Genomic DNA, 21,965 nt, shown 5'->3' on the forward strand with positions numbered 1-21,965 from the left:
CGATAGTGTCACTTCACACGAGTATCTTCTACGTACTTCAATTCGCTAAATTAGGAGTTATGAAGTCCTCAAGCATCTTATTTCAGGCTCCATATACCCTAATATATCGTGTACTTATTAGCACCCAATGGAAAGTTTTTATATAAATTACTTTTTAATTTGGTGATATTTTTAAAAACGCGTCATTCAATTCTATTAAGTAGAACTTTTAATGATTAAAACTATAAAACATTCACAATTGACTTAAGAATTGCAAGCTTATCAACATAATACTTGAAGATAAGATGACACAGGCTTTGAAGCGTACAGGTGAAATAGAAGGCGAGCATTTGGAAAAGAAGCTGAAAACGCAGTCTTTTGATCATTCGGCTGCCAGTCAGCCTGTATCCACTATTGAAATCATCCCTACTGATAGATACACCAAACGTATATCTCCAGGATATAAATCGTCTCATGTGCCAATAACGAAGGGGAAGGAGAATCCTACGGAATTTGAGCAGGAGCTGAGCTTTATGGAACATGACACAGCATCTTTGCAGGAGCGGAACCAGCAGTGTATGTGGTCACGTGAACTTCTGCCTGCTAACTTCTCAGCTAGTACGCATGATATAGTATTCCAGCAGCTGGAGGCAGAGCAAGCGACTTTATCAGATGATTCAAATGGAAGAGATGCTGCAATTGTGAGGTTTTTTGGTGTTACGGAGAACGGTAACTCTGTGTTGTGTAATGTCACAGGGTTTAAACATTATATGTATGTACCAGCACCAATAGGGTTTGATGTAAAAAGGGATACTATTGTGCTGAAGAACTTCCTGAATGAAAAGTTCAACGGAATTGTGTTTTCCATTGATGTAATGAATAAACAAAGTATCTGGGGTTACTCGGGTAGTAATCATTTGCCATACCTGAAGATTTCAGTGACGGATCCTGCCGGCATTAACAAGGTCAGGACTGCATTTGAGCAGGGACATGTGAATGCTAAGGATGCCTGGTATGAGGGAGGTACTACTACATACGATAACATTGCATATACCCTTAGGTTGATGATCGATTGTGGAATTGTAGGTATGTCATGGCTAACCCTACCTAAAGGAAAGTATAAGATGGTTGCAGAGCAGAATAAGGTATCTACATGTCAGCTAGAAGTATCTATTGATTACAAAGACTTAATTGCGCACCCTGCGGACATTAATTGGTCTCACAGTGCCCCATTACGTATTTTATCGTTTGATATTGAATGTGCGGGTAGGGTTGGCGTTTTTCCAGAGGCGCAGATTGATCCAGTGATTCAAATTGCGAACGTAGTCAGTATTGCAGGTTCTTCAAGACCATTTGTTCGTAATGTATTCACCGTCAATACCTGTTTGCCAATTACTGGTTCTCAAATATTTGAGCATGAAACTGAGGCAGAAATGTTGCAAGCTTGGCGCGACTTCGTTGTTGAAGTTGATCCGGATGTCATTATCGGTTATAACACGACTAATTTCGATATTCCATATCTAATTGATCGTGCAGCTGCATTAAATGTTCAGAACTTCCCCTATTTTAGTAGGTTACCAAATACAAAGCAGGTCGTAAAGGACACAGTCTTTTCTTCTAAGGCATATGGTACTAGAGAATCAAAATCTATAAACATCAATGGTCGCCTCCAGCTGGACTTGCTTCAATTTGTGCGTCGTGAGTACCAACTCAGATCGTACACATTAAACTCAGTTTCTGCTCACTTTCTGGGTGAACAAAAGGAAGATGTGCATTATTCAATAATTGCAACTTTATACAAAGGCGATAGTGAGACCAGGCGTAGACTGGCGGTATATTGTTTGAAGGATGCATATTTGCCACTGCGATTATTGGAAAAGTTAATGGCACTGGTTAATTATACCGAAATGTCGAGAGTGACTGGTGTACCTTTCTCATACCTAATTACTCGTGGTCAACAAATTAAAGTTATATCACAGTTATTCCGTAAGTGTTTCCAAATAGACACTATAATCCCAAATATGCATACAAATCCATCTGATGAGCAGTATCAGGGAGCTACCGTTATTGAACCTAAGAGAGGATACTATGATGTACCAATTGCAACGCTGGATTTCAACTCTTTGTATCCGTCAATTATGATGGCGCACAATTTATGTTACACTACTTTGTGTAATAAAAGTACTGTGGATCGTTTGGGTTTAAAGCTCGACGAAGATTACATTATCACACCGAATGGTGATTATTTTGTTACACCTAAACTTAAGCGTGGACTTTTACCTATCATTCTAGAAGAACTTATCAGTGCAAGGAAAAGGGCAAAGGCTGATCTGAAGAAAGAAACTGATAGCTTCAAAAAAGATGTTCTTAACGGTAGACAGTTAGCGCTTAAAATCTCTGCAAACTCTGTTTATGGTTTCACAGGTGCAACAGTTGGTAAGTTGCCATGTCTTGCCATATCTTCTTCTGTTACTTCCTTTGGTAGAGAAATGATTGAGATGACTAAAAAAGCTGTAGAAGAGAAATACTGTATAAAGAATGGGTTCAAGTATGATTCTGTTGTTGTTTATGGAGATACTGATTCCGTAATGGTAAAATTTGGTTCGAGTGATCTCAGCGAGGTTATGAAGTATGGTGCAGAAGCAGCTGCATATGTTTCGTCACTTTTTAAACATCCCATTAACCTAGAGTTCGAGAAGGCATACTTTCCTTATTTATTAATCAATAAGAAACGATATGCAGGATTATATTGGACAAGGCCAGACAAATATGATAAATTAGACCAAAAGGGATTAGCTTCTGTTCGTCGTGATTCATGTCCTCTTGTTTCCATTGTTATGAATAAAGTATTGAAAATGATTCTGATTGACAGAAATGTACCAGGAGCACTGGAATTCGTTGGCAACACCATTGATGAAATACTGCAAAATAAAGCTGATATATCAAAATTGATTATTTCAAAGACACTAGCTCCCAGTTACACTAACTCTCAACCACATGCCATTTTAGCTGAGAGAATGAAGAAAAGGGATGGTGTTGGACCAAATGTAGGTGATAGGGTAGATTACGTTGTAATTGGTGGTAACGATAAATTATACAACAGAGCTGAGAATCCTTTATATGTTTTAGAGAATAATATCCAGATAGACTCGAAATATTATTTGACTACTCAGTTACAGAACCCAATTATCAGTATAATTGCTCCAATTATAGGTGAAAAGCAGGCAAATGCAATGTTTGTCGTAAAATCTATTAAAATATCCACAGGAAACCAAAAGGGTGGTTTAATGGGCTACATTAAGAAGGTTCAAACATGTAAGGGTTGCAAACAACCACTTAAGAAAGGCGACGGTCCACTATGTCATAACTGTGTTGGTAGATCGGGTGAACTTTATGTGAAGGCGCTAAGCGAAGTTCATAATTTAGAAACAATGTTTGCTAGGTTATGGACTCAATGTCAAAGGTGTTCAGGCAGTTTGCATAATGAAGTTTTATGTTCTAACCAGAGCTGTGATATTTTCTATATGAGAGTTAAGGCAAAAAAGGAGCTCCAAGAGAAAATTGAACAACTAAGTAAATGGTAATCATAATCCATTACGACATGTATATATTATAAACTCTCCAATTAATATGGAATAATATCTATCAAAATTATTTTTGAAGGCTTGACAATTCAGAGTAAGTAATGGGCAGCCTGCCTTGGGTGATCTCCAATCTTTGTAGTTTAGTAGAGAAGCTATCCGGCATGGCCTTGAACCATGGATGATTTATAGCATCAAGGACTGAAAAACGCTTCCCTGGATCAACGACTAGTAACTTGGAGATTAAATCTAGAGCCGAGTCGTCAATATCGTCCCAATATGGAGAATAAAATGCATATTTTCCTTGTAATATTTGTTCTTTCATTGATGGGGGAGCCAATTGCTCGCTAAAGGGAGGAAATCCACATAGACAGACATACAGCAAGACTCCAGCACTCCATAGATCAACCTTAGAGGTGTAGCCTTCTTTAGACAAGACTTCAGAGGCCACGTATGAAGGAGTACCGCACAGGGTGTTGGTAAACTGCATTTCACCAATAAACTTCGCCAACCCGAAATCTGCAATCTTCACCGTTATGTCAATTTCGTGATGGTCCCAAGGCCCAAGCTGTTCTTCATTAGCTGCAATTCTCCTACGAATGCTTAACAATATGTTTTCTGGTTTAATATCTCTGTGTATAATGTTTTGATCATGCAAATACTTCAGTCCGGTCAACAGCTGTTTAAACAATGCGCGAGTTTCATCTTGCCTCAGCTTCGTTTTCCTCACTATCCTATCAAATAATTCACCATCATTAACCTTTTCCAAAACTAGATAGGTCTGTACCTGAGTCCTGCTCACGGGCTCTACATACCTTTCTATCAGCTTAACAATATTAACATGATGAATACTCATCAGGATCTTAGTCTCCTCCCGAAATTGGTTGGTCTTCTTCATATCATCATTCATTTGAGGATGAAATATCTTCACTGCAGCTATTTCCCCGGTTACTTTATCGGTAGCTTCTCTGACTACTGCATAATGACCTGTACCCAGCTCTTTCCCAAGTTTAAATCTATCGAAAAATGAACCCCTAGATGGTATTGTAGAAACAGCCTTTGGAGTCAAGAATTTAGAATTCGTAGCAGTTTTATTAGTTATCTTTTCCTTAGCTTCGATGGGTCTAATCTTTGAATCTGGAGATGCTCCATAGTTATCTGTTGTGTATTTAAACAAAAATGAGCAGCTCTTCCCAAGTACTAGCCTATCGCCATTTTTAAGTAAATAGTCCTTCTTGACCAGCCTATTACCATTGACGAATGTGCCATTCCTACTAGTATCGACTATATTGAATAATTTTTTTCGTTTACAATCAATATCTACCTCAACTAATCGGAGTTCACAATGGACAGTCGAAATATCAGGTTCACTGAGTGTAAAATCACACGACCTACTGCGGCCGATGCTAATCATAGGAAGTCCTAGTAATGAAATCTTCATTTCTTTTCCTGGTATAAGGCTCACTAGTTGAGCTATAACTACATTATTCTCGGACCCTTTATCAATTTGTGCTCGTTTAATAACCGGATCATCCGATTCATCAGATAGTTGCTAATTAAGAGTTAGTATTATGGTTATAAGAGAACTGATTAACATGATTTCACATACCCTTTTAACTGTTAAGCTCATTACTTCCTCCTTAGATATCGTAAGTAAAAGTTATACTATCGCTTTCGCGTTTACATATTTTTTTACTTAACGTGTTACATCCTTCCGTAAGTCATCTGCTGTGTTGTACAAAGAAAGAACGCTTAGAATCTCTTGTAGTTGTCTTAGACCTCTTGTCTGGGGCTTCCAGTTACAATAGCTAGACCACAGTTCATCGAGACGTCGCAGCGACTCTTTATTATTTTTCTTAAATAGTGATTCTCGAGTGTCATGCAAAAAGTGATTGTCTGGAGAAATAGAAAGTTGCAACTTCAACATATGTTGTTCGGGTATATTCCTCAATGTAACCAATCGACCGAGACATTCATGTAACTTCCAAACTAAATCATATTGATTAACTCCATTAAATATACTTTGGGGAGTGACATTATGGTCAGAAGTGATGAGGTGTTGTTTTTCCATTAGTGGTGCAGTCTGCAATGTATTTCTAATAAAAACCCTGTATATGTTATTATCGTCATAAATAGAGCTCTTGACCTCTAGGTTTTCAAGGTTCTTGATTTTCGCATAATGTAAGTATTCCAATAAATCACGTACGGATTTAACATCTTCTGGAATGGCAGCGGACCCAATAAGAGGTGTGGTCTTCCATCTGGTTTCTGCAGCCGTTATAAAATTCTTTTGATCGTTTTGAACTTGTTTTCTTAGGTTTGGGGGAAATGTATGTTCGTTGAAAGACCTCGATATATAAAACGGACTGATTAGCTGGAACATTGTGATAAATTCTCGGTATCCAAGGTTGATTAAAAGCAACAAATTATGTATGATTAAAATTTCGAACATTCGCTCCTTTGGAATCTCTAGATCGGTCTTAAATAAGGGTGGATTCAGGACGTCTATATTTGCAAATGCACTATTAGCTGTCAGGTTCTGATGATCAAACCCTAGATGTTCGCAATCACACCATATGTGCCTCTGTATACTCGGATGCACATACTCAACAGCTAACTTTTGAGCAATAGTCATACAATTATCATACATTGAACTTACCATAGTTATTTTAAAATTTTTGCAGGTATGAAATAACCAATCCAAAGATTGTTCTATGCTTATTGATTCCTCGGTATCCCTTCTACCGTAGTTCTTAATTTTTGATAAAGTCTCCTTTTGTAATCTTGTTGCGCCTTGAAACAAAGTCCTTTCCCTATATGACTGGAAACTAGCGTCTTCTTCTAGCACGACGTCTGCGCTGTGATCCCAGAATTTGTAGCCTCCAAGGCATGAATTAAATGATAGCAAGCCTATGGCAGATTTTTTATCCACTTGGAAGATACTATGATTTTTGATAATGGCTTCTATCAATTTAATGGCTAGTGGAACACTATGGTATACGCCAACAACAAATAAGCCGTCAATTTCTTGGAATGTTGTTCGCCAATTGCAAAGGAGGTTGATACATTCCTGAACGCACACATCCACAGATTTCTTGTCTAGTGGACAGTGCATAGAAATGCATGTTATAGATTTGGGGCGTTCACTTTTTAAAGACTGCGCAAGTTGTTCAGACAGATTTCTTGAAGAACACGTTTTCCCAAGGACCAACTTCTCATACCTTTCCGGTAACGCACCAGTAATACTAATTACTAACAGTTTCTTATCATTTACCGAACTCTGTTCCTCATCAGCTAGATACAGATGTGATTCCCCAGCATAATTACAATACTTCTTGAGAACTGAAGCAGCTTTTGTAGTCCATGGCATAGGATGAAAATACTCATTTGGTGAATATCCAGGCAAAAGAAGAGAATTATTAACATAGATAACATTTTCGCAGCGGTCACTTATTGGATAAAACTTCATTGGCAATTGACATCTCTGCGATCCAGTATTAGCAATACTAAGTTCTCCCTCTATAAGACTCCAATTTCCAGAATTATTACCTATGTCAGGTAAGTACTCGGTATGCCAACACCAAGATTCATAACCTCTTGAAAGAGCTTGTAACGCTTCTTGTTCTAATAATTGAATCTGCTTAGATGTCAATTTATGGTATTCTACCGGTTTCACCAGAATGGGATCCTCGGGTTGTTTAGAATTCCAAACACTAGCCCAACTTAAAAAATTTTGGAACACACCAGGGTCTTTTTGCGTTTTAGATGAAATTATATCATCATCCGTATCATCAAGTTCGTCATTTAAATCGAAATCTGCACTCCCAGAATTCGTTGGCTCATTGGTAGAAGTAAACCAGGAAAACCAGCCCTTTTTACTTTCATGTTGGGGGTCAGCATTTTTATCATGATTATTAGGTTCCATACCGTCTCTTTGGAAGACATCATTTAGAGCCATACTTTTTATAGAATATGATAGCACCAGGGTGATTACGACTCTAATACTTCCATAATAATATTGTTTACTCGATTTTAATCCCTTCTTACAACCCTTAAAAGATTCAAAAAAGTTAAAACCAGTTTTGAATCTTTTAAGAACATTCAATGAAAAGAAGGACAGCACGTGAAGATAAGCTAAAACGATGCCAAGCAAGGATAAGGACGTTCATGAACTCTTTTTAAAACTCCTTTGCCATAGAGATACAATAGAGAAGAACTTCAGTCATCTATTCACCCCTGCATTAGTAATTGATATTAACTCCACTCCAGTCACTAAGCATGATGATCATATGAAGCATCTCCGTAGGGAATTGCGAAACAAGGAGATAGAAGTTATTAAATTGCAGGAGATTGTGCAGGTAGGGTTAAGAGATAAAGAGAGGTTGAATGATGAGATCATTGGATTAAACATTGAGAACAGTCTTTTACAGGATAAACTGGATTCTCTACAATGCGACTATGATAAGTTGATCAAGCGGTGGTTACTGAAGGCTCAGAACGAGGCCGATGCGATGAATCAAGTATTACAATAAGGCGAGACAAATGGAGCATTGCGGAATGAGCAGGTACGGTACATAAGTAGAAATAGGATGCGCTAACGACAGTGTTGCGTAAGTTACCGATTTATAAATTTCCCTTGATAAGAACACGACGAAGATTCTTATTTAAACGCCTGTAATATGAACGTTAAATAACGGGGTTAGTTAGTATTGTATTAATGTAGTATCACGTGTAGTAAATCTACCGTTTAATATCTAACTATTGGTTTTGTGCACTGTAGTTTGCTTCAGTAGCTCAGTCGGAAGAGCGTCAGTCTCATAATCTGAAGGTCGAGAGTTCGAACCTCCCCTGGAGCAATTTTTTGTAACTGCTATATGTACAAAGAAAACGACACTGAATTCTGTTTAACAACGATATATTTATTAAAAATATGTAAAAAATACATATATATGATGCTCTTGAGCATTGTAGAGAATCAAACGCAAATCATGTTTCCCATCGTTCACATGAACTAGCAAAAACTTTATATAACAGTCAATTCAATTTGATTGCTCCAATTGGTAGATGATAGCATTGTCCGTTTCCGGATGGTACTCATCGTTCAAGAATTTGGAGAATTTAGTCAAGTTTTCCAAGCCTCGGATTTCCCCCGCACACAAAGGCATCTTGACAATATGGAAGTCTTCATATAACTCATCAATTTGCTCTAGATACTTCTTTTGCATTTTCCACCGTGACTGACATCTCTTACAATTGTGCTCGCTATCGTTTTCAGCAAACAATAGCTGGTTAACAATAATAGAATTGACGTCCATGTCATATGAGATCAATTCTTGCACTAATCTTTCTGTTTCATACAACGACAAAAATTCACTAATACAAACACACACAAAAGTAGTCAACTCAGGATCCGTGAATTGCTGTTTAATCTTCTCAACATTGACTTTCAACTCGTTTATCTTTGGAACCATATCGATCTGCTTGGCACCTGATAATGAGCTCAACATTGGACCAAGCTTTTGCGTTAAAGAACCGAACTTCTCTAGTAACTTAGATAAAGTAGAAGGAAGCTGCAAAAACCTCAAAGTATGACCAGTAGGTGCTGTGTCAAAGATAAAGGTGTCATATTTATCTCCTTCGCCATCTTCTTGTCTTTTAATATGTTTCATAACCTCCATAAAAGACAATGCTTCATCAATACCAGGAATAGAGCTGGTCAAATCTGCTAAAGCACCTCCTTGCAATAACTCGGTAATACTATCATCACCTTCTTGTGAAATAGCCATATCGTTTACATCCCTCATTGTTGCAGATGGATCAATCTCCATACAAGATAGGTTATTCATACCACTAACTTTCCTTGCATCCTTCCCAAATTTCTCATTAAATGCATCGCTTAAATTATGAGCTGGGTCAGTGGAAATCAATAGGAACTGTTTATCAGGCTGAGCTAAAGCCATTTGAATAGCAATAGAACATGAAGACGTCGTTTTACCTACGCCACCCTTACCACCAACAAAGATCCATTTATAAGTTTTGGAGTAAATTAACGATTTTAAGTTAGGCTCAACAGCAATAGCAGACATTTATAACACCAAACCAAAACTAATACGCGGTCAAACTAAGATACCTTTATTATAAATATACCTTGGCGGTTAAAAGGTTGTTGTATATTGACTCAATCTCAAATCTATTTAGCGTGTAATTTTTGCCACGGCTTTCTATCATAATTTACGATTCAGTAAACAACCTAATGCTGCCAGTATGTAGTAGACATTGAGAGCGAAACTACTACTATTTCCCAAGCTATGGTCTGTTCGTGGAGTTCGTAACTAGCATATGAGATCACTAGGTATTGACTTTTGAAGTTCACTCGTTACTTTTGTTTCCTTTGTAATTTGGATTTTAAGGCGAAACTATAACTTAATTATATTAGTAGATCCATAATAGCACATAATAACAAGCGAATAACAGCGACCCAGGCCAAAGAAGCAAAAGACCCTATCCTGGATGCTCGTGTATATCAGGGCGGCTCGTGGCTAGATCAGTATTTGAAACTATTTAACAGCTAGACTACAGTTTGGTGTCTGGGTGCGTAAATAGCCTTAATGTTATTTGAAGTCCTTAGTGGTTAGCAGCTTGTATAATATTTCCCTAACTAGAGTTGTAGGACGTAAACGATAATCACTTACAACATGTCGGAAGAAGGGCGTGATCTTAAGATTGAGGCAGCTAGGAAGCGTGTTGAGGAACTTAAACTGAAAAAGAAGAAAAAGGGTAACAAAAAGAAGAATGATACGGCCGGGGCTGCTGAGGGGGAGAAAGAAGATTCCAAGGCTTCTGCAGGTACATCAGATGTTCCATCAAGAGCTTCTAAGGAAGTAGATGATTCAGTTGATACTGAGGCGAATGATGAGGGAGGTTCAGACGCTGCGACGAAAGAAGATGTTAAAACTGATGCTAAAAATACGTCAGAGACAGAAGGGAAGGAGGAAACTACTACGAAGAACGATAACGCTGCCACTGTAGTCAATGATGAGGTAAATAAAGAACTCCCAAAAGATGAAGCTAAGAAGGATGAAGTTGCTGAATCAAAGGAAGATAAGAACGATCCCGAACCTGGCAAAAGTGTCGTGTCTGATACAGCTTACAATAAAAAGGCTCAGGAGGACAATACTAATGAGAATGAGGAAGCAAAGGAGGAGAAGTTGTTTGGAGATTCTGATACTGCTGACTTCATGTCTACCATACGGGAAAGCAATGATAAAGCCATTGTCGAGCAGTACAAAACCCAGATTTCCGACTTACAAGCTCAATTAAAAAAAATGAGGTTCATTAATATGGATCAAGAAGCTACAATAGAAGACTTGAAAGATACCTTAAAAGAGTTCACAGAAAAGCTTAACACTGCCAACAAGGAATTGGTATCTACGAAAGAAGAACTATCGGCTGTACGCGCAGAACTCTCTTCAAAAGAATCCCAGCAGGGATCTGCGCCATCGCAAACCATGTCCACGCCGGCTTCATTGGTACAATTTGCCAGCTTTCCGCAATCAACGCCTGATTCTGGACTGCAGACTGTTCAACCGCGCCCTGTTGAAAGGTCTGTTTTGGAAAAATGGCGGAACTGGAATCTTGACATGTCTAAATGGAGATCCATCGGCTCAGGGCCAGTAGTAGAATTTTAAGTAATGTGAATTAATATCTTATACTATTTATCTGCTATTTACAGCTCAATCCAAGCATGGAATGAGTTAAACATTCATCTAACTCTACAGAGAACCATGCCACCTTTCTCTTTCTTAACGGCTTCATGGATATCCATAACCTCATCACCAGTTTTCACTAATATTAGCTCACCGGGTTGTAGCGGCTTGATCATCCTTGTAACCCTACCTGAACACAGACTCTTCAACTCCTGGTGAGAGAGCCTTAGTTTGGAACTAGGTGTGGAAATCAACCTACATGATGTAAGCACACTTCTGTTTTCTCTATACTTTAATCCCAGCCATAACCTTCTGGTGGCAATATTATCTGGAGTTACCTCTGTGAACACTTCATCAGGGCCTTTTGTAGAACCTCTTTGCAAACTGGATAGGAATCCATGTTTGTATAGATTATACGCAAAATGCAAATGTAGTTTAGAATATGGAATAGACGTTAGACCTAGTCTAACTTGAGAGCAGTTCTGTAAATGAGAACATACATGGGCCAACCGAACCAACGACATCCTGCAGCTTACTATGGATTAAATTCAGGCCGCCAAAGAAGTGCTTCTTCGCATACATGATGTAAGTTAACCAGTGAAGCCCATGAAAATTTTTGGAAGATTAAAATTTTATCACGTGACACAATAATAATGAGATCTCATTGCTAAATGAATAACTTAGAGTGGTATTTTATATATTATATCCCAGTTATCGGGTTTAAGTAAGCTGTTTATCGTGTCTACGTTTGAAATGTTTTTATGTTAATCAAATCTTGGCATCTTATACATTCAGGATAAATTCATTTATTATGAACACCGAAACACTAAAAAGCAAAACGTGAATAATGCTCCGCCAGGTAATCGCTAGATCATTTCGGCTTTCCAGATGCTGCATATCTAGGAGGCTATACTCTACTAAACCCCCCAGGCCTGATGAAATGCCCAAATTTAGAAACTTGATAATTGTTTCTGTAATTGGTACGCTAATCTTTATACAAGCAGTCAATGCTGTTGATAAGAATAAGCCTAAAAACTCCTTTTCAGAAGATGAATACTCAAGGATTATGTCTGGTTTAAAGAGGAAGATATCTATTTTTTCTCAGGGTGACATTACTGTACATCTTGTACCATCGACTATCTCGACTAATAAGCTGCCAGATTATAAAGAGTCAAAAATCATTGAAGTACGTGATGTTGCTGAATACTACAGGAAGCAGGAGAATGATAGATATCAAGCTCTTCTGGATGAAACTTTTAATGTCCATAAAGAAAACTACTTGAGCAAATTGCCAGTTGGAACCATAGCTATGCTGCTAGGAAGATACATGAAAGATCGGTGCCAAAAAGGTGACACCGTTTATGTTGTAGGCTTCCCTGATTCCATAAAAGAGGCAATTAAATTCGAAACCGAAGTTTCCGTGGTCTCCTCCGTTATCTCAAACAAGACGACCCAAGACTTTGAACTTGTTAAATATTTTCAAACAGTCGATAAAATTACTACTATTTAACCCTATCATGTAATTAGCCACTTAGTTTATATATCGCCAAAAGCTCATCATTCATTTCCGTTTTGTACTCCCAAAAGATTTAAAGCCCATAGCATCGCTGACTTCATCTGTCGTTTCATTATCCTTTTCCTTTTTCTTCACATCAACTTTTATATACTTCTTTGGCTTCCTATTAGTTGCTTTAAAGCTGCCATTATTCTTGGCAAATGCAGCAACCTGAGACTTATATTCGTTCACAAACTCCGATATTGGAACATGCTCATTATCTCGGGTGTCAATGACAAGTTTTTCGTCAAATACCTGTTCAAATTTTATTTCATGCACTTTATGGTTGAGATGATCAATGTATTGCAGAGTGTCCTTAAAAGTCAAATTACATAGTTCACAGTAAAAACCAAACTGTTTACCCCTCTTATATGATGTCAGGGCTGAAGTGATTATCCTTTTATCTGCATCTGCCGTAGATTCCTGTAGAAGTTTCTCATAATTAGTATATTTCAGTTTCAATTGCTGAAATTGCGCTTCCGAAAGATCCTCAAGATGAGATAAGGGTCTTGATTCTTTTGCAAGTTTAGCATACTCCTCTCTATCCCAAGTCCTTCTTCCAAAGTTAGCCATCAAGGTTCTTATGGCTTGAGGCCTTATTTACGATATACCCAGTATTATGTTCTAAAACGTCTTTTTCCCAATGTTTTAATAAAAATTATAGCACAGGCAGTTGCAGCTTTAAGGAAATACATTTAATTCACGAAAATTAGTTTACTATTCGTATTCGTATACATAGTTATATACATATATATACGGTTTATGTTTCACGTTAGAACACTGGCTTTCTGATATAGTTGCTCAACAACCTTGTTCAGTTTACCAACCAACTCTAAGGAAGAATCGTAGGTGGCATCCTGCTCTGGAGTTGGGTATACATATAGCCAACCATTACCTTGGTCCAAAACACCGTAGAAAACCTTGTCTAGAATCATTTGGGATAATTTACCCTCAACCTGTTGTGGATCTAATCCAATCATTTTAGAAATATGAGACACTTCCACACACTCAAATGGTTCAATAATTTTACACAAGTTGGACTCCAAAAGTGTATCATACAATGCGTTAAAATGCGACCTAATGAGATCGTCGCCCATCAATTCTTTATCGTAGTTCTTTAGCGCTGTGTTGAATTCTAGAAGGGATCTATGGGAGTAGGCTTCTGCAATGGCTTTCATGGCGTCTATGCCACGGGATTGGTAGGTTTCTTTTGCATATTTCGCATTCAAAATAATATTCGCTTCGTTGATATAGTTCAACATGATTTTTGACAATAGCATGTATTTCAACACTTGGCTCGCCTTTTCAGTGGAATCGGTAGAGTTATGGAACGCCTCAAAGGACTCGTAAAAGTAAGAAAATGCAGTCTTATAATCTTTATCCTCACAATGCAGGATACCACTGGTCAAGTCCAGCTCTGCAACAGTCAAAGTCGGGCAGTATATGGAATTTGCGGATGTCCTTGCACTTGTCAACGCAGCCTTAGACCGTGCTAGATTCCTTAACTTATGATATACCTTAGATTCTAGCAGATGAACATCAACTAGCGAAGACTTATCGTCCAACTTCTTGAACTCCTTTAACAAGTCATTTATCAGTAGCAACGAGTCACGGTACTGTCCTTTCTGGTAATATAACGTCGCCAATCTAATAGAAAGAGAATGCTTCAAAAATACCCTTTTTTCCGCCTGGGCAAACAAAATTGACTCCTTGCAAACCTCAATTTGGATATCTAACGTGCCAGGAATCAATTCAAATTCATCAATCAATGTTTTCAACACCTTAGCAGTTTTAGATTTCGCAAACTGCATCATAAATTCACGAGACTTTGGCACAAACTCCGCTAGTTTTCTAGACTCACCTGCCAATGCATATAAATGACCCAACTCTAGGATACATTGCTCCTGTAACTGTGCATATTTCTTCTCTTGGTTGTTTGAATCATTTAACAAGGAAAGGTAAACTGATTCTGCCTCTCTATAATTCTTTTGCTCTACGAGCTTTCTAGCATGTTCAATAGACATTTCGAACTTCTAATATAATTGACCAGCCTATTATAATCAACCTAGCAGTACTCTTTTATTTCAAGTACTTACTGTTAGTTACAGACTTCCTCAGTGTTAGTTATTAATTTGCCACCCTAGTTTTTGGAAATTAGTATAATTACCCGGACACGTACCGTTGTGTGTGATAACTTAAGCAGCATTGTTTACGAGTGGGGATCTTGGGTGGGTCATAATTCAATGTGAAGATCTACACATAAGAATGCTAATGAGATGCAATGCAATGAGAGATTTATCACTAAATTAACAATGTGATACCTATTAGCGATGTAAAATTACCTGTAACTCATTCTATATAAATTATACTGTACGTAATGTTGATCTATAAGAATTTCTCATCAACCAGGTGATCAGGAAAAAAACATTTTACGTGTTCTGTATTAAATAACGAAACATTATATTTCAATTTAGTTATAAACTAATTTCCAATTGGATCCTTACACTCTTTGAATACTGTATCTATCCAGAGCTATCTGTCCAAGATGTCAAAGGTTCAAGAGGTGAAAGTAGATGATGATGATCCTGTGCATAGCTTTGAAATAAAGCGTGGTCCCTTAAGGCCATTTTTAGTTACAGAACCTTCTGAAAAGCTTCCGGAAAAGCGTACACCCAAAACTACTAAAGAGAAGGTTACTATTGGTATTTTGCTGTTGATAGCTAGTTTTGTGAGACTTTACAGATTGTCTTATCCAAATTCAGTGGTTTTTGATGAAGTTCATTTCGGTGGATTTGCTTCGAAATATATTACAGGTAAATTCTTCATGGATGTGCATCCGCCGCTGGCTAAAATGCTATTTGCTGCTGTCGGTAGCCTGGCGGGTTACAATGGAGGCTTTGGTTTCAGCAATATAGGTGATGTATACAATTCTTCGGTTCCTTACGTTGTAATGAGAGGTTTTTCTGCGGTTCTGGGTGTTTTTACTGTTCTATTGATGTACTTGACTTTAAGGAATTCCGGAGTTCGTCGAGTTGTGGCTTTCTGTGTTAGTATTTCATTTGCTATTGAAAACTCCTTTGTGACTATCTCCAGGTATATCCTATTGGATTCTCCTATGCTTTTCTTCATTGCTGCTGCGGTATATTCGTTCAAGAGATATGAAATATACAAGACAGGATCTATGAAGTCGTACTACTGTTTGGCTATGACTGGATTGGCATTAGGTTTGGCTGTTTCTTCGAAATGGGTCGGCTTGTTTACAGTTGCTTGGGTAGGCTTGCTTTGTATTTGGAGGCTATGGTTCCAAATTGGAGATTTGACAACGCCAGTTTCTAGAATTGTTAAACAGAGTGTAACACAAGTGCTCTTTTTGTTGGGTATCCCACTTTGTGTATACTTATTCTTTTTCCACATCCACTTTTCTGCTTTAAACAGCTACTCTGATGGTGCTGGATTTTTCTCTTCAGAATTTAGGACTACACTAAAAGGTAACTCCATTCCTTCGAATATTTTGGCTGATGTAGGAATTGGTTCGACAATTACTATACGCCATGTTGGCACCATGGGTGGTTATTTGCATTCACATGACCATGCTTTAAAGAGTGGTTCTAAGCAGCAGCAAGTTACATTGTATCCCCACTTGGATCATAACAATGATTGGTATGTTGAACTGTATAATAAGTCGAACACTGTGCCAACGGAATTTGAAGGTGTAAAGCATGGAACTAAAATAAGATTAAAACACGTGCTAACTGGTCATAGACTACACTCTCATGATCATAAGCCTCCAGTTTCAGAATCCTCTGACTGGCAAAAAGAAGTTTCTGGTTACGGTTATGCAGAATTCGAAGGTGATGCAAATGATGATTGGATAGTTGAAATTGACCGTGAAGCGTCTGTCCCTGGCGAAGCTCAAGAATCAGTTAAGGCAATTGATACTAAATTCCGTTTACGTCACGCTATGACGGGTTGTTTGTTGTTCTCTCATGAGGTGAAATTACCAAAATGGGGATTCGAGCAGCAAGAGGTTACATGTGCTACTCAAGGTAAGCCACATTTGACCTTATGGTATGTAGAAAGTAACTCGCATCCTCTCCTACCAGAAGATGCAGAGAGAGTGTCTTACAGGAAGCCCACTTTCTTCGAAAAGGTTAAGGAATCCCACATAAGAATGTGGCATATCAACAAAAACTTGAAGGAGCCACACGTGTACCAGTCTGACCCTATTTCGTGGCCATTCCTACTGAGAGGTATATCATATTGGGCTAAGGATAACAGACAAGTTTATTTCATTGGTAATGCTATAGTTTGGTGGTCCGTAACCGCTTTCATTGGAGTATTTGCGTTCATTTGCTCTGCTGAACTATTTGCTTGGCAGTTAGGAAAACCTGTTTTACAGGACAAAGATGTTTTGAACTTCCATATACAGACTATGCATTATTTGATCGGCTATGTCGTCCACTTTTTGCCATCCTTTTTAATGAGTCGACAGTTATTCCTCCACCATTACTTGCCAGCATACTACTTTGGTATATTGGCACTTGGCCATGGGCTAGATGTTCTGACCAGTTACGTTTTAAGAAACAAAAGGAATGTTGCTTATGGGCTTTTGATTCTGTACTTAACATGGACTGGGTACTTTTACAGCAGTTACTCTCCTTTGTCGTATGGTTCGAAATGGACTAAAGACTTATGCTCAAAATCACAATGGTTCGCTGACTGGGATTACAGCTGTTCTAACTTCCCAGCTAAGTATGCAGACTATAAAGAAATTGACGAAAGGGCCGCTCGTACTCCTACTCATGAACTGGTGGGTAATTCACCAACTGCAGGTTCAATCAATGTTGTACCTGGTTACAATGAGGCTAAAAAGGTCGACGTTGATATTGAAAAGATTATTGCAGACCCTTCGCCTAAGAAATTCATGGATCAGCACGGAAACCCTTTGTCTCCGGAGGAAGTTAAAAGATTAGTGAAGGAAGAAGGTGTTGAACTTAAGGCTGTTGCGCACAATCCACAGTTGTTATAGGTAAAAGATGTGGTTTTATGTATTTACGAAAGGGCGTTAGATATATGTTGACTATATCCAATCCTTTAAAGACTATACAGTCACATATATAAGATGATCCTTCTATAGTTTTAGATTATCGTTTGATTGTAATAAATTAAAGGTGCAACCGAGTTGCACCGGCATATTATGGACTGGTGGCCGCACTAAGAGGATAGTTTGGAAACTTCTGACTGTTCCTCGCCATCGCTACGATTACTAAACACAAAGCGAATGTGGCAAATACTTGAATGACATGAAATGTGTGAGAGTAACAACTAGAGCCTTGAATGCATCCACCATGTGTAACGTCCGCGTTAAAGCTTAGATCATTTGCAAATACTTTGCTAAAGTAATTCACACTAATTAGGCAACCTGTAGTGAGAATTCCCCATATAGTACTGAAGCCTACTAACCCAAAACTGTCTGCAACAATCGCAGGAAATGTCCCAAGAGTCATACCAAATCCAAAACCGAATAATAGCGATGAACAGGATAGACTAAAAATATTGGGAGGTAAATCATGCCAGAACCTGGGAACTACAGTCGTTTCTGATATTAAAATCATTGATGCTATATTAAAGATAAATGTGGCAACAAGAATTAACCAGAATCTTTGGGCATTAAATCTTTTAACTAGTAAGTCTGATATTGGACCAGATATCAACCTACCAATGCAGGAGGACACAGATATAATTGACAATTGCAAAGTCTGGACCTGCTCACCGCCAATTGATTGTTCAGGGTGAGAGCTAGCCTGGACGTCCACAATATAACCAATTGAATAAATATACATCTGGCCAGCTCCATGTAAAATTGCCATAATCATATAATAAATAATAAAGTTTGGGTTATTAATGACCTTCATCAATTCATCAAACCATTTACCATTGAAGATAGATTTAAATGATCTGTAAAAACTGAAATATCCATTATTCCTCGATTGTGATATGTTGCGCTCAGTTCTTGAGAGATTTCCATAACCTTGATCATCGGCAATTGCACTACTAGGCTCAATCACTAGTTCCGGGACTGGAAAAGATTGTTTATTCGATGGGCTCTTCACATTTGGGCTGAGAACGCTCGCATGTTTGTTCTTTAAAGGCCGAAAATGCTCTACTTCTTCGGTTATGGCCCCAAAATTTGCTGCTGGAGTGACATTCAAAGATTCAAAATGCGATTCAGCATCACAACTTTCTGGATCAAGTTCAGTGGCTTCTCTTTCATCCCTTTTGGGGTTATCTGTGTCAATTTTCAACGTCCAACAACCTGTAAGGGTAATGGCAGGACAAAGGATCATTAGGAAGGTGAACACAGACAACATATCTTCACCAAATAAACGGTAACATGCAGACGAGAATAGCATTGCCGAGAGTGCAAAAAGGGCAAAAGGGCAGGAAACTGCTGTCCCTCTATACTGCGGATAATTAATTGTACAGCACTTTACCGCAGCGAAGAACCCCGATATGCAACCATAACCAAGTAACACAAACACTAGAAAAAGAAAGGGAATATTATTAGACTTATTGGAATAGCAGTATCTTAAGCTGTAGTAAGCAATGAATGTGCAGAACGCACTCAGCCCACAAGAAAACTGCGGCCCCATGGTATCAATAATAAACCCACATAGTATCCCTAGAGCTGAAGAACCGATTGTCAATGCAAATGTAAAATATGATAAATACTCAACTGGTATGCTGCAATGGGTCAAAAGTTGCGGGGCATAGTAGCTATATAGATACTGTGTCCCGGTTCCCAAGGCAATTATATTGGCACCAATGAAGCAGCGGACCAACTCTGCCCCCGTCAATGTACTCATCTTAACCTGTAATCTTCCTCGAAATGGCCTAAACCGCTTTGTGACCCTATATGACAGCAAACAGAAAGTATTTTATTCGTTTTTGTTTAAATGTATACCCCGTAATAGGGTTGAACCCTATTCAAAGTCAGACACTATTGATCCGTCACGGGTAACAGGGAGAAAGGCCGACACAATAAGCGAAATGACGGAGCTTCTAGATAGAAGTTAATCATAACTTACAGGATTTACTTTCAATATTTCGCAAGGAAGTGCCATGGTTGCATTGTATTTGGTGATTTGGCTCGGTCACATGATCGCCATATTTATAAAAGTAAACGTAACTTAAGTAGTTAATGATGAAGCCGAGTGCCTAATAGTAAGTGAGACACGAACCAAGGGCTAAAGAAAGGATCAATGGAAATAAGTAAGCGTTTTTCGGCAGATGAGTTCCTTGTACAGGTTAAAGAACTTGTAGGGATCGCTAATAGAGACCAATTATCGCTAAATATAAAGATGAAGAGGCTAGTCGAGAAAGATGCCGTTGTTTTGAATGAAGAGTTTGATGCTTCGAGTCACCCAAGGGCTGACATTTCTAGGATGTCAGGACTCAAGGATGGAAATAGTAATCGTTATCCAATCTTATTGAGAGTTTCATTGAGATCCAAAGGAGACAAGAAGAAGTGTTCTACTATAGTAGAAGCGGATTCGCTGGATAAGTTCTGGCAAGAGTACGTATCTGTACTGAAGGATGGGATGAATAACCTCGTCAAGATGAAGAAGAAGAAGGGAAGGTCGAAGGTTAAAAAGTCGCTTCGGAAGTGAGGGTATTTTTGTCCTTCACAAGTATAGTGTATATATTAAATTTTATATAGGGATAAAGGAAAATCACACATCACTTTGCTCGTAAACCACAGTTCCTGACGGGTATATTGCTGCTTCATCTCTGATTAATTTTTCTGGGTCCAGTTCCACACGAGGAACAGGTGTTGTCAGTTTAAAATTATAAGAATAGTTGTAATCTGGAGCACTGTCAGCTTCGTAAGTCTCGTTGTTTGATAAAACCCCAAGTAAATGTAGCTCCACAAAAGCATATACTTCTTCTATGGGTAGGGATGCGTCGAACTTTCGAACCAGACGGCCAGTGTTGGTTCTAATGCCTAGTCGACAAATATCGCCTTCAGTTGGTTCAGGATGTAACACGGACTTCCTCCATAAAAGCCACTGTTTCTTTAAACCTTCCTCCTCTTGTTGCTGTTGTTCTTGCAAGCGAGCCTCATCAGAAGCCCGGCTTCGTTCTTGATCCCTCATCAATGACTGCTGGTATCGGTAGTCTTGTTGCTCCATTACAAGGCGCTGTAGCTCCCGGTTTTGTCTCTGCTGTCTTAGAACGAGAAGCTTTGAATATGCAGCTTGTAACTTAGACTCCAGTGATGACAAACTAAAATCGAACAGCTTGCCCTCAATGCGACAGATAAATTCCAGCTTCGTTTCGCTCTTCAGGGTAAGGAATCCTATGAAAGGAAACTGTCGTGCCCTCAAATAGTTCGCCACCTGTAATCCCTCAGCAGTAGTAACGCTGCCAAACCACAGTAGCATCTGGTATCGTCTAATCATATTTATCATTTCTTCGCTGGTGAGAAGTCTATGCACATATTCCAAGGGGGATGGCAACATCGGATCATGAATATATATCAATGCAAACTTCCCCTGCTCCGTACATGTCTTCAGAAGATCACTATACCCACCTTGGATCATATTTGGAAGAAGAAGCCCATTTTCTGTATTATAGAGCGAATAAAATGAGTGTGTCTCTCCTAGTGTAGGCGGTTCCCTGGCAGACAGGTTATATCTGCCGCAGTCACTAATAATATTGTCGACTAGTGCCTGGTAATGATTAGAATACTCTTCGGAATTTCTAAACCGATTATTATCATAAAATACCACCAATTTCCTGATTGGCTTGAAAGTATCAATAATAAATAGTGTAACACTTAAAATAAAATACAACAGCAGAAGTGGAGGTGTAATTAAACAGTGCAAAATTTTATCTTTAATATTATTACCTGAGCTAGCCGAAGTTGCTTCTTCAGTTCGCTCTTCAGGGAAACCACCTGGTAGTTCAATGAAGGTTGGCGTCTGTGGATTTAGAAACCGTTGAAAGAACTCTCTAAACATTAACAAAAACCTAAAATTCAGTGAACTGTACGTCCATGCAATATTAACCAGTATTCTAAGGTATAATTGTTATATCAGGACACTAACTATACCTTCTATCGAAAGAACCCCTTACGTTAGC

At 38.5% G+C, this 21,965-nt stretch overlaps 14 protein-coding genes and 1 non-coding gene across 15 annotated transcripts; 7 read left to right on the forward strand and 8 right to left on the reverse strand.

The window, feature by feature from the left end:
- Positions 1 to 284: 284 nt before the first annotated feature.
- Positions 285 to 3,563, forward strand: POL3 (DNA-directed DNA polymerase delta POL3; the record flags this gene model as incomplete). The annotated part of the gene is made up of 1 exon (XM_018133162.1): positions 285 to 3,563. The coding sequence occupies one exon, from the start codon at positions 285 to 287 to the stop codon at positions 3,561 to 3,563; it is 3,279 nt and encodes a 1,092-aa protein (XP_017988712.1).
- Positions 3,564 to 3,630: 67 nt separating this feature from the next.
- Positions 3,631 to 5,001, reverse strand: DUN1 (serine/threonine protein kinase DUN1; the record flags this gene model as incomplete). The annotated part of the gene is made up of 1 exon (XM_018133161.1): positions 3,631 to 5,001. The coding sequence occupies one exon, from the start codon at positions 4,999 to 5,001 to the stop codon at positions 3,631 to 3,633; it is 1,371 nt and encodes a 456-aa protein (XP_017988713.1).
- A 255-nt stretch (positions 5,002 to 5,256) lies between these two features.
- CVM1 (Cvm1p) lies at positions 5,257 to 7,518 on the reverse strand (the record flags this gene model as incomplete). The annotated part of the gene is made up of 1 exon (XM_018133160.1): positions 5,257 to 7,518. One exon carries the CDS (start codon positions 7,516 to 7,518, stop codon positions 5,257 to 5,259), a length of 2,262 nt encoding a protein of 753 aa, XP_017988714.1.
- A 184-nt stretch (positions 7,519 to 7,702) lies between these two features.
- Positions 7,703 to 8,092, forward strand: ATG16 (Atg16p; the record flags this gene model as incomplete). Its single annotated transcript, XM_018133159.1, has 1 exon — positions 7,703 to 8,092. One exon carries the CDS (start codon positions 7,703 to 7,705, stop codon positions 8,090 to 8,092), a length of 390 nt encoding a protein of 129 aa, XP_017988715.1.
- A 251-nt stretch (positions 8,093 to 8,343) lies between these two features.
- Positions 8,344 to 8,416, forward strand: AW171_hschr63690. Its single transcript has one exon. It is a non-coding gene; the product is annotated as a tRNA-Met (tRNA).
- Positions 8,417 to 8,599: 183 nt separating this feature from the next.
- GET3 (guanine nucleotide exchange factor GET3) lies at positions 8,600 to 9,646 on the reverse strand (the record flags this gene model as incomplete). Its single annotated transcript, XM_018133158.1, has 1 exon — positions 8,600 to 9,646. One exon carries the CDS (start codon positions 9,644 to 9,646, stop codon positions 8,600 to 8,602), a length of 1,047 nt encoding a protein of 348 aa, XP_017988716.1.
- A 609-nt stretch (positions 9,647 to 10,255) lies between these two features.
- Positions 10,256 to 11,248, forward strand: BUG1 (Bug1p; the record flags this gene model as incomplete). The annotated part of the gene is made up of 1 exon (XM_018133157.1): positions 10,256 to 11,248. One exon carries the CDS (start codon positions 10,256 to 10,258, stop codon positions 11,246 to 11,248), a length of 993 nt encoding a protein of 330 aa, XP_017988717.1.
- Positions 11,249 to 11,322: 74 nt separating this feature from the next.
- Positions 11,323 to 11,790, reverse strand: MRPS8 (mitochondrial 37S ribosomal protein uS8m; the record flags this gene model as incomplete). The annotated part of the gene is made up of 1 exon (XM_018133156.1): positions 11,323 to 11,790. The coding sequence occupies one exon, from the start codon at positions 11,788 to 11,790 to the stop codon at positions 11,323 to 11,325; it is 468 nt and encodes a 155-aa protein (XP_017988718.1).
- Positions 11,791 to 12,113: 323 nt separating this feature from the next.
- Positions 12,114 to 12,776, forward strand: AIM36 (Aim36p; the record flags this gene model as incomplete). The annotated part of the gene is made up of 1 exon (XM_018133155.1): positions 12,114 to 12,776. The coding sequence occupies one exon, from the start codon at positions 12,114 to 12,116 to the stop codon at positions 12,774 to 12,776; it is 663 nt and encodes a 220-aa protein (XP_017988719.1).
- A 51-nt stretch (positions 12,777 to 12,827) lies between these two features.
- On the reverse strand, positions 12,828 to 13,394 carry SNU23 (U4/U6-U5 snRNP complex subunit SNU23; the record flags this gene model as incomplete). Its single annotated transcript, XM_018133154.1, has 1 exon — positions 12,828 to 13,394. The coding sequence occupies one exon, from the start codon at positions 13,392 to 13,394 to the stop codon at positions 12,828 to 12,830; it is 567 nt and encodes a 188-aa protein (XP_017988720.1).
- Positions 13,395 to 13,588: 194 nt separating this feature from the next.
- On the reverse strand, positions 13,589 to 14,845 carry RPN6 (proteasome regulatory particle lid subunit RPN6; the record flags this gene model as incomplete). The annotated part of the gene is made up of 1 exon (XM_018133153.1): positions 13,589 to 14,845. The coding sequence occupies one exon, from the start codon at positions 14,843 to 14,845 to the stop codon at positions 13,589 to 13,591; it is 1,257 nt and encodes a 418-aa protein (XP_017988721.1).
- Positions 14,846 to 15,366: 521 nt separating this feature from the next.
- Positions 15,367 to 17,850, forward strand: PMT1 (dolichyl-phosphate-mannose-protein mannosyltransferase PMT1; the record flags this gene model as incomplete). The annotated part of the gene is made up of 1 exon (XM_018133152.1): positions 15,367 to 17,850. One exon carries the CDS (start codon positions 15,367 to 15,369, stop codon positions 17,848 to 17,850), a length of 2,484 nt encoding a protein of 827 aa, XP_017988722.1.
- Positions 17,851 to 18,016: 166 nt separating this feature from the next.
- On the reverse strand, positions 18,017 to 19,687 carry AW171_hschr63698 (uncharacterized protein; the record flags this gene model as incomplete). The annotated part of the gene is made up of 1 exon (XM_018133151.1): positions 18,017 to 19,687. The coding sequence occupies one exon, from the start codon at positions 19,685 to 19,687 to the stop codon at positions 18,017 to 18,019; it is 1,671 nt and encodes a 556-aa protein (XP_017988723.1).
- A 396-nt stretch (positions 19,688 to 20,083) lies between these two features.
- Positions 20,084 to 20,491, forward strand: SRP14 (RNA-binding signal recognition particle subunit SRP14; the record flags this gene model as incomplete). Its single annotated transcript, XM_018133150.1, has 1 exon — positions 20,084 to 20,491. The coding sequence occupies one exon, from the start codon at positions 20,084 to 20,086 to the stop codon at positions 20,489 to 20,491; it is 408 nt and encodes a 135-aa protein (XP_017988724.1).
- Positions 20,492 to 20,554: 63 nt separating this feature from the next.
- UBX3 (clathrin-mediated endocytosis regulator UBX3) lies at positions 20,555 to 21,844 on the reverse strand (the record flags this gene model as incomplete). The annotated part of the gene is made up of 1 exon (XM_018133149.1): positions 20,555 to 21,844. The coding sequence occupies one exon, from the start codon at positions 21,842 to 21,844 to the stop codon at positions 20,555 to 20,557; it is 1,290 nt and encodes a 429-aa protein (XP_017988725.1).
- Positions 21,845 to 21,965: the final 121 nt, after the last annotated feature.

Source organism: Eremothecium sinecaudum, chromosome VI (genome assembly GCF_001548555.1).
Source record: "Eremothecium sinecaudum strain ATCC 58844 chromosome VI, complete sequence".
Classification (NCBI taxonomy): domain Eukaryota; kingdom Fungi; phylum Ascomycota; class Saccharomycetes; order Saccharomycetales; family Saccharomycetaceae; genus Eremothecium; species Eremothecium sinecaudum.